The following is a 9,722-nucleotide window of genomic DNA, read 5'->3' as shown; positions in this document are numbered from 1 at the left end:
AGGAGTCTTGCTCTGTCACCCAGAGCTGGAGTGCAGTGGCGCAATGTCGGCTCACTGCAACCTCTACCTCCTGGGTTCAAGCGATTCTCCTGCCTCAGCCTCCAGAGTAGCTGGGACTACAGGCACATGCCACCATGTTCAGCTAATTTTGTACTTTTAGTAGAGACGGGGTTTCACCATGTTGGCCAGGCTGGTCTCAAACTCCTGACCTCAAGTGATCTGCCTGCCTCTGCCTCCCAAAGTGCTGGGATTACAAGAATGAGTCGCTGCGCCCAGCCCCCCCACTCCTTTACTTTTTATTTTATTTATTTATTTATTTATTTGAGATGGAGTCTCTCTCTGTTGCCCAGGCTGGAGTGCAGTGGCGCGACCTTGGCTCACTACAACCTGTGCCTCTGGGGTTCAAGCGATTCTCCTGCCTCAGCCTCCCAAGTAGCTGGGATTGCAGGTGAGCGCCACCATGCCCAGCTAATTTTTTTGTATTTTTGGTAGAAACAGGGTTTCATCATGTTGGCCAGGCTGGTCTCAAACTCCAGACCTCATGATCCACCCGCCTCGGCATCCTAAAGTGCTGGGATTACAGGCATGAGCCACCATGCCTGGCTTTTTTTTTTTTTTTTTTTGAGACCGACCCTTGCTCTGTGGCTCAGGTTGGAGTGCAGTGGCGAGGTCTCAGCTCACTGCAACCTCTAACTTCAGGGTTCAAGCAATTTTCCTGTCTCAGCCTCCTGAGTAGCTGGGACTACAGGTGCACGCCACCATGCCCAGATAATTTTTGTATTTTTAGTAAAGACGGGGTTTCACCATATTGGTCAGGCTGGTCTCCAACTCCTGACCTCAGGTGATCCACCCGCCTCGGCCTCCCAAAGTGCTGCGATTACAGACATGAGCCACCACGCCCAGCTTTTTTTTTTTTTTGAGGCGGAGTCTCGCTCTGTTGTCCAGGCCAGAGTGCAGTGGTGCAATCTCAGCTCACTGCAACCTCCGCCTCTCGGGTTCAAGCCATTCTCCTGCCTCAGCCTCCCAAACAGCTGGGACTACAGGCACCCGCCACCACACCCGGCTTTTTTTTTTTTTTTGTATTTTTAATAGAGACCAGGTTTCGCCATGTTGGCAAGGCTGATCTCGAACTCCTGACCTCAAGCCATCCACCTGCCTTGGCCTCCCAAAGTGCTGGGATTACAGGCGTGAGCCACGGGGCCCAGCCCCCCACTCGTACATCTATCCTGTGTCAGTGCTGTCCCATATAACCTTCCTTGATGACGGAAATGTTCTAATCTGTGCAGCTCCGCCTGGTAGCCATACATGGCTTCTGAGCACTGGCTACTGTATTGACTAGGGCAGATACATAGAAAATGGGCAAGTGGACAGAAAATCTCAAATTGTAAAACATTCCCCCGAGCAATTTAGGTGCGGGACTTCCCTATTGGCTGCAGAGGCTGGAACTAGGAAGTAGAGATCTCTGCGCTCCCCAAACAATGAAGTTCACTCGCTTCCTATGAGTCATTAGCCACTCAACCAAGTCCTCACTTAACGTCATCAATATGTTCTGGGAAACCGTGACCTTAAGCGAAACGACGTATAAGGAAACCAGTTTGTTTAAAGGACTGTTATTACAGGATCTGCTTGTTTTGGTTAAGTCCGTTTCCAAGCACCTATACAAGACGCTGAGGATGCACTGTGCTTTGTAGCCCAACTCTTCTTCCAGCACCGGCAGCAACCCCTGCGTCATTTGTGACTCCTTGGGAGGGGGAAGAGGGCTGTGGTCACTCAGTGCCCTATGACGAGCACATGGCCCGGCACAGGTGTTCAAGGGAAGCAAATGAGCAAGTTGAGGCCGTAGACGCCCGAAAACAACTCATCACAGACATGGTCTCCCCGGCTAATCTTCCTACAGGCCAGCAGACCCTGGTTCCCATGTCCTCTCCCCCAAGGAGTCCACCTGACTTCTCCAGGCTATCAGGCACCGCTTGAGTCCCACAGCCTCCTGTGCTTTTCCCACAAGTGGCCACCCTGACTCCTTGGCTCCTCATATTGAGAGGCCACAGGGTAGAGATGGGGCCTCTTGAGCAGATCTTCGACAACCTAAACCAGTAGTCAAGAACCTGGGCTCTAGGTCGGGCGCGGTGGCTCACGCCTGTTAATCCCAGCACTTTGAGAGGCCAAGGCAGGGGGATCACCTGAGGTCAGGAGTGCAAGATCAGCCTAGGCAACATAGTGAAACCCATGTCTCTACTAAAAATACAAAAATCAGTCAGGTGTGGTGGCACCTGCCTGTAGTCCCGGCTACTCAGGAGGCTGAGGCAGAATTGCTTGAACCCGGAAGGCGGAGGTTGCAGTGAGCTGAGACCGTGCAGCTACACTCCAGCCTGGGTGACAGAGCAACACTGTCTAAAAAAGAAAAAAAAAAGGCCAGGCACGGTGGCTCACGCTTGTAATCCCAGCACTTTGGGAGGCCAAGGCGGGTAGATTACCCGAGGTCAGGAGTTCCAAACCAGCCTGGCCAACGTGGTGAAACCCTGTCTCTATTAAAAATAGAAAAATTAGGCCGGGCGCGGTGGCTCACGCCTGTAATCCCAGCACTTTGGGAGGCCGAGGTGGGCGGATCACGAGGTCAGGAGATCGAGACCATCCTGGCTAACACGGTGAAACCCCGTCTCTACTAAAAATACAAAAAATTAGCCAGGCAAGGTGGCAGGCGCCTGTAGTCCCAGCTATGCGGGAGGCTGAGGCAGGAGAATGGCGTGAACCCCGGGGGGCGGAGCCTGCAGTGAGCCGAGATCGCGCCACTGCACTCCAGCCTGGGTGAAAGAGCGAGACTCCGTCTCAAAAAAAAAAAAAAAAAAAAAAGAAAAATTAGCTGGGTGAGGTGGCAGGCACCTGTAATCCCAGCTACTCGGGAGGCTGAGACAGAATTGCTTGAACCCGGGAGGCGGAGGTTGCAGTGAACCGAGATCACACCATTGCACTCCAGCTACAAGGGCAAAACTCCATCGCAAAAAAAAAAAAAAAGAAAGAAAAAAAAGAACCTGGGCTCTTCCACAGCCCAGTTGCCTATCCAAAATGCCACTTTGGGCCCAGCATGGTGGCTCATGCTTGTAATCCCAACACTTTGGGAGGCTGTGGCGGGAGGATCACTTGAGGTTAGGAGTTCAAGACCAGTCTTGCCAACATGGTGAAACCCCATCTCTACTAAAAATACAAAAATTAGGCTGGGCGCGGTGGCTCACGCCTATAATCCCAGCACTTTAGGAGGCTGAGGCAGGTGATACCTGAAGTCAGGAGTTCAAGACCAACCTTGCCAACATGGTGAAACCCTGTCTCTACTAAAAAAAAAAAAAAGCCGGGCGCGGTGGCTCACGCTTGTAATCCCAGCACTTTGGGAGGCCGAGGCGGGTGGATCACGAGGTCAGGAGATCGAGACCACGGTGAAACCCCGTCTCTACTAAAAAATACAAAAAATTAGCCGGGCGCGGTGGCGGGCGCCTGTAGTCCCAGCTACTCGGAGGCTGAGGCAGGAGAATGGCGTGAACCCGGGAGGCGGAGCTTGCAGTGAGCCGAGATTGCGCCACTGCACTCCAGCCTGGGTGACAGAGCGAGACTCTGTCTCAAAAAAAAAAAAAAAAAAAAAAAAAAAAAAAAAAAAAAAAAAAAAAAAAAAAATTACCTGGGTATGGTGGCAGGCGCCTGTTCAAGCAATTCTCTCCCTCAGCCTCCCGAGTAGCTGGATTACAGGAGCCTGCCACCATGCCTAATTTTTGTATTTTTAATAGAGATGAGGTTTCACCATCTTGGCCAGGCTGGTCTTTAACGCCTGACCTTGTAATCCACCAGCCTTGGCCTCTCAGAGTGATGGGATTACAGTAGTGAGCCACCTCGCCCGGCTCTCCTTGTTTTCTTTGTATTAAAGATTATTGGCTAGGCATGGTAGCTCACACCTGTAGCCTGGACACATTGGGAAGCTGAGGCAGGAGGATTGCCTGAGGTCAAGAGACCATGCCTGGGCAACATAGTGAGACCTGTCTCTACAAAAACAAAAATTCAGCTGGGGGTGGTGGCTCTCGCCTGTAATCCCAGCACTTTGGGAGGCCCAGGAAGGTGGATCACTTGAGGTCAGGAGTTTGAGACCAGCCTGACCAACATAGTGAAACCCCGTCTCTACTAAAAATACAAAATTAGCTGGGCACGGTGGGGGGCACCTGTAATCCAAGCTATTTTGGAGGCTGGGATTGATAAAAATGGACACCCACAAGGATGAGCCATATATCCACCAAGGTCTGCAACAGCCACTAATGGCCCCAAACGACTGCCATCTCAGCTTTGCCTGCACACTGGACTCTACTGGAGGTGTAGAAACAGAGACCCCCCCACCCCGTCTTCTACCTACACCCACCCACACCAAGCCCAGCACAACCACTCCCAGGGAGGGTCAAAATCCAGACTGGCAATAGGTCCAGGATGTTTACTGATTTGTATGGTTAAACATCCAATACCGACACATAAGGCCACACACAGTTCTTGAAACTTTAAAATCCCTCAAAACTGTTTATTATACAGGTGAATTTTGAGTCATGATGGGCTTATCGGTAGGATTTCTGGTAGCGAGCCCGGGCACCGGGGCCTCCAAACTTTTTGGACTCGCAGCGACGAGGATCAGCTACTAGCAGGGTCCGGTCATACTGGATGAGGATGTCTTTGATCTCCTTCTTGGAAGCCTCATCCACGTCTGGCAAGAAGAGTGGGGACAAGGATTTAGATAATCACACAGAGTCCTTGACTCAATCCTCACACACCCACCTACCTCATGGGAAGGACCTATGCTCACTCACATTTCTGGTAATAGGCCACCAGGGCTTTGGAGATGGACTGACGGATAGCTGTGAGGAAGACACACGATTAAAGGATAAAGGAGCGCTGTGAAGGCCTCCCTCCCAGAACCACCTCCCTCATGCGCCCAGTTCCTGGGGCTCACCATAAATCTGGGCCACGTGACCACCACCCTTCACACGGACACGGATGTCTACACCAGCAAATCGCTCCTTGCCGAGAAGCAGAACTGGCTCCAGCAGCTAAAGGAATGGGGAATGAACAGGGATTTAAGTTACATGCTGAGCAGCTTAGCCATCTCACTGGGCTTCTCCTTGTTTCTGTGGCTTCTGCCACCACTGGCCTCCAAGTACTAGTGGATGGGGGTCAGGGTGCCACTCCAAGCCCCTCTACAGACCCAGAGAAGAGGAAAGCCAAAAAAGCCAGATATGAGACTGCTGAAGTGGTAAGAAATAGAGGCAAGGTAAAGGGAACAAGATCTGGGCTCCCTCCTACTTGTGTCCTTCACTGGACCTCAGACACCCTATCTCTTAAGACTGGTTCTTAGAAAGCTGAACAGTAAGGAGCATTCCAATGGCTTCTGAAACTCCCAAGGCTGTTTCAAGCAGTTGAAGGCCATCCCTGGACTGTTCACGTGCCTTTTCTATTTCCCACCTGAGCTCTCTCCCCTTTCTTTGAGCCTCACAGATTTCCAGAATTACAATACAACCTGTCCCTGGTCCCTAGACCCTTCCCAGCTCTAGGTCTTTCACCAGTGCCTCTGTCTGCATACTTCCTCTACCTGCTTTCAGCTCACAGGTCTCCTTCCCCAGTTCTGACCACTTTGGATCAGCTTCTGGTATTGGGCCCAGTCCTTCTCCCCAACTAGGCTGGCAGGTCCATGAAGGCAAGACCTGAACTCATCTGGATCACTGCTATGTCCCCAAAACTCAACAGAGGATATACATACAAATCTTTCAAATACAGTGACAGCCAATAACAGTTAACATTTAACATCTGCTATACAAAAGAAACCTCAGAATTTTTATTAAATTCTAGGCCAAGCATGGTGACCACACCTGTAATCCCAGTCCAGGCAGAAGGATCACTTGAGACCAAGGACCAGCCTGGGCAACAAAGTGAGACCCCATGTCTACAAAAAAATATTTCTCAAATGAGCCAGGCGTGGTGATGTGCCTGTAGTCTTGGCAACCGAAAGGGTGAGGTGGGAGGATCTCCAACTCAGGAGTTTAAGGCTGCAGTTCATTAGGATTGTGCTACTGCACTCCAGGGTAGGTGACAGCAAGATACTGTTCTTAAAAAAGAACCTTATAACTCAAAAAAAATTTTTTTAACTGATTCTGCAATGTAGATATTATTTCTTTCAAAAGTAGTGGAGTTCAGAAGGGGGAGAAATCAGACTGGTTTCTTTCCATTCTGAGCCAAAGAAATTGAGAGTCCAAAAAGGGAACAGAGGAACGCCTTTTACAAGCAAGCATTTAAACAGACTCAAATTCGACCGCACACGGTAGCTGACTCCTGTAATCCCAGCACTTTGGGAGGCTGAGGCTGGTGGATCACCTGAGGTAATGAGTTCTAGACCAGCTTGGCCAACACAGTGAAACCCCGTCTCTGCTGAAAATACAAAAATTAGCCGGGCGTAGTGGCGTGCGCCTGTAGTCCCAGCCACCCAGGAGGCTGAGGCAGGAGAACTGCTTGAACCCGGAGGGCGGAGGCTGCAGTGACCCGAGATCGCGCCACTGCACCCCAGCCTGGGCGACAGAGCGAGACTCCCTCTCAAAACAAATAAATAAAAAAATAAACAGACTCAAATTCAAGCTATTTTAATACTTACTGAGCACTTACAATGTCTAAACGCTGCTTTAGACGCTTGGAGTTTATCAGGATCAAAACATTGATCCCTGAGAAAATAAAGCTATGAAGCCGGTGTCCCTTCACCCTTTGGGTCCCCCCGCCCCAGTGAGGTGACCTTCCTAACGTCCCAGTTTTCAAAGCAACCCCTTAATCTTCAACACCCCCATCTCAGCTTTTACATCTTCTGAACCCCAAGCCCAGCTCTATTGCCAAATACCCCACTTTTCTACACCCGACACAACTTCTAAACATCCCGATGCTGATATCAGCCCCCTCAGCTTTCAAGAGCTACAACATCTCTGTCTCCAAGAGTCCTCCATCCACTCAACGCCGGTGCCCGATCCCAGCACCTTGTACTGTAGCGTGCGCGGCTCAATCATCTCCAGGGGCCGCCCGTTCACCTTGATGAGACCATTGCCGCGTTTGCAGTGCGCCACAGCTGTGGCTGTCTTCTGTAAGATACAAGAGAAACAGGAGCCCCGTGAGCTCCGGCTCCAGCTCCCACGTTGCCCTCTAGATTCCTGCCCACCGGCCTCTCCCAGACCCTGGCCTTCTCTTTCCCCTCCCCTTCCCATCCGGCGTCTGGCTCACCTTGCGTCCGAAGACCTGCACCGACTGCAGCGGTCCCTTGGACGGCATGGCTTCGAGCGCGCACTAGAGAACCTCACCGCGCGGCGCCGCAACCGGAAAAGGAAAGCTAGGGGCCACCCTGGCCGCTTTTCAGGGTCTGCGCAGGCGCCTTGAGCGCTGCGTCGCGACGGCAGAGAGCTTTACGGCTTCTGTTGCGGCTAGGGGGCGGGGCGTCTGGTCAGCGGCGGGAAGGCCCTTAGGAGCTCAGAGCGGGCGGGCCCTGTGAGGCGGAAGTGGCGGGCTCTGTGGGCGGAAGGGGCGGGGCCTGGGAGTGTCGTGTGCGGACCGAAGGGAACGCTGCGGGAATGTGTGTCGCGTCCTCCGTAGTCGTCGATTGCCGAGCTATTCTTTGCATTCTGGCTCTTTAATAATCTCCCTTCGCCCTTTCTTTAAATCAGTTCCCACCCTCCCACCACCTGTAATCTTTCTCCCCTCTGGACTCCCTCCCCGAATCCCCCGCATCAGAATCTTCCCTTTGGAATCTACTGCAAGAAATCCGGCTGGATTCTCAGATCCAGTACTTCCAGAATCCTATCCTCCCTAGAATCCCTCTCCTTGGGGATCCTCTCCCAGAATCCTTTTCCCCTCAAAGCCCCCTCCCTTCAGAGTCTCCCTTTCACCAGAATGTCCTTCCTTTCAGTCTCCTGTTTCCAGAGTGTTTCCCATCCTTCTCTCAGAAGGCCAACCCCGAATGTGCCTCTTAAGAGTGCTCAATTTAGACCAACCTTTTCCCTGAATCTCCCTTCAGAAGGCCAACCCCGAATGTCCCTCTTAAGAGTGCTCAACTTAGACCCCCCTTTTCCCTGAATCTCCCTCCATTCGGTCCTCGTCCCCTCAGTCACCCTTCCCAGAATATTTCTCTTGTCAGGACCCATTACCCCTGGAATCTCCCTCCTCCAGAATCTCCCTTTCCCGGCAAATCCCCCTTTCCCAGAACACCCCGCCCTGCAAATCCACAAACACTTCTCTCTCAGAGAGACCCGTCCCTCAAAATCTACCTTTCTCCTGAATTTATTTCCCTTCCGAGACTCCTCTTCCCAGCAACTGCCTTCCCTGGAGTTTTCCTTCCCTTGGAATCCCCCTCTCCTAAGAGACCCTCCCCCAAGAATTCACCTCTTCTGCGTCCCCACCCTAGAATCTCTCTTTTTTTTTTTTTTTTTTTTTTTTTTTTTTGAGACGGAGTTTCCCTCTTCTTGCCCAGGCTGGAGTACAGTGGCGCGATCTCGTCTCACTGCAACCTCCGCCTCCCGGGTTCAAGAGATTCTCCTGCCTTAGGCTCCGGAGTAGCTGGAATTACAGGCGTCCACCACCACGCCCTGGTCATTTTTTGTATTTTTAGTAGAAATGGGGTTTCACCATTTTGGCCAGGCTCGTCTTGAACTCCTAAGCTCAGGTGATGTGGTCTGCCTCGGCCTCCCAGAGTCCTGGGATTACAGGCGTGAGCCACCGCGCCCGGCCGAATCTCTCTTTTTTCTTTTCTTTTCTTTTTTTGTGACAGAGTCCTGCTCTGTGCCCAGGCTGGAGTGCAGTGGTGTGATCTCTGCTCACTGCAACCTCTGCCTCCCGGGTTAAAGCGATTCTTCTGCCTCAGCCTCTTGAGTAGCTGAGATTACAGGCATGCACCACCACGCCCGGCTAATTTTTGTATTTTTAGTAGAGACGGGGTTTCACCATATTGGCCAGACTGGTCTCGAACTCCTGACCTCAAATGATCCACTCATCTCAGCCTCCCAAAGTGCTGGGATTACAGGCATGAGCCACCACGCCCGGCCCCTAGAATCTCTTTCTCCAGAATCTCCCAGTCATCTTTTTCCTCTCCCCCAAATCACCCTCCACTTAGGCCTCCTCCCCACAGAATTCTCCATCCCCAGCCCCACAACCCCACCTGAGGAACCCCAGGACTGAGTTGTCCTCTGGTTCCCCGGCAGATGTCCCTGCCTCTCACCCCATCAAGAGTCTCCCCAGCGAAGAGGTTCCTCTCTCAGAGCTAGAGGGAGCCCACAGTTGCCTCAGTTTCTCTGGCAGTACAGGGTCTGGGATCCAAGGTTCAAAAGGGCGTGGTGGCGCACCTTGCCAAAGAGGGTGGAGACAGGGAGACACTGGAGGGCAGGTCTGGGGCCAGAGGGAAAATCCAGCCCAGAGTCCAGCTCTAAAAGGGTGAGTGGGGGAGAGGGGCTGTAGGGAGGGAGGAAGGAAGTACGCAGAGGCTGACCCGGAGGGACACAGACAGCCCAAAGAAATGTAGGCACAAGTGGAGAAGGAGAGAAAGATGAAAAGCCAAGGGAGAAGAGGAGGAGAAAAGGGAGAAACCAGGACAGTCAAGAGATGGACCCTCAAAACAAGCTCAGTGACAGATTTAGAGGCAGAGAGGTCAACCCTCGGACAAAAAAGAGATAAAGGCAGGCATGATG

General features: G+C 52.0%; 1 protein-coding gene across 2 annotated transcripts; it reads right to left on the bottom strand.

Moving 5' to 3' along the window:
* Nucleotides 1-4,515: 4,515 nt before the first annotated feature.
* Nucleotides 4,516-7,482, bottom strand: RPS16 (ribosomal protein S16). 2 transcript variants are annotated; one of them, XM_055249146.2, is made up of 5 exons: nucleotides 7,273-7,482; nucleotides 7,032-7,133; nucleotides 4,973-5,069; nucleotides 4,830-4,877; nucleotides 4,516-4,726 (listed from the first exon to the last, which is right to left on the bottom strand). In XM_055249146.2, the coding sequence occupies exons 1-5, from the start codon at nucleotides 7,318-7,320 to the stop codon at nucleotides 4,581-4,583; spliced, it is 441 nt and encodes a 146-aa protein (XP_055105121.1). In that variant the 5' UTR covers nucleotides 7,321-7,482; the 3' UTR covers nucleotides 4,516-4,580. The 2 variants fall into 2 exon arrangements, with proteins under 2 accessions (XP_055105121.1, XP_055104951.1); XM_055248976.2 differs by having other exon boundaries at nucleotides 7,083-7,133; nucleotides 7,273-7,381.
* Nucleotides 7,483-9,722: the final 2,240 nt, after the last annotated feature.

Source organism: Symphalangus syndactylus, chromosome 17 (genome assembly GCF_028878055.3).
Source record: "Symphalangus syndactylus isolate Jambi chromosome 17, NHGRI_mSymSyn1-v2.1_pri, whole genome shotgun sequence".
Taxonomy (NCBI): domain Eukaryota; kingdom Metazoa; phylum Chordata; class Mammalia; order Primates; family Hylobatidae; genus Symphalangus; species Symphalangus syndactylus.
The sequence above is the reverse complement of the archived record's forward strand: the minus strand, read 5'-3'. Positions and strand labels throughout refer to the sequence as shown.

Excerpts from the sequence above, each read along its gene's own strand:
- RPS16 (XM_055249146.2), bottom strand. The coding sequence starts at position 7,320 with ATGCCGTCCAAGGGACCGCTGCAGTCGGTGCAGGTCTTCGGACGCAAG. Across the intron at positions 4,878-4,972 it reads TCACGTGGCCCAGATTTATG|CTATCCGTCAGTCCATCTCC; the intron begins GTGAGCCCCAGG and ends TCTTCCTCACAG. Across the intron at positions 4,727-4,829 it reads GGTGGCCTATTACCAGAAAT|ACGTGGATGAGGCTTCCAAG; the intron begins GTGAGTGAGCAT and ends TCTTCTTGCCAG.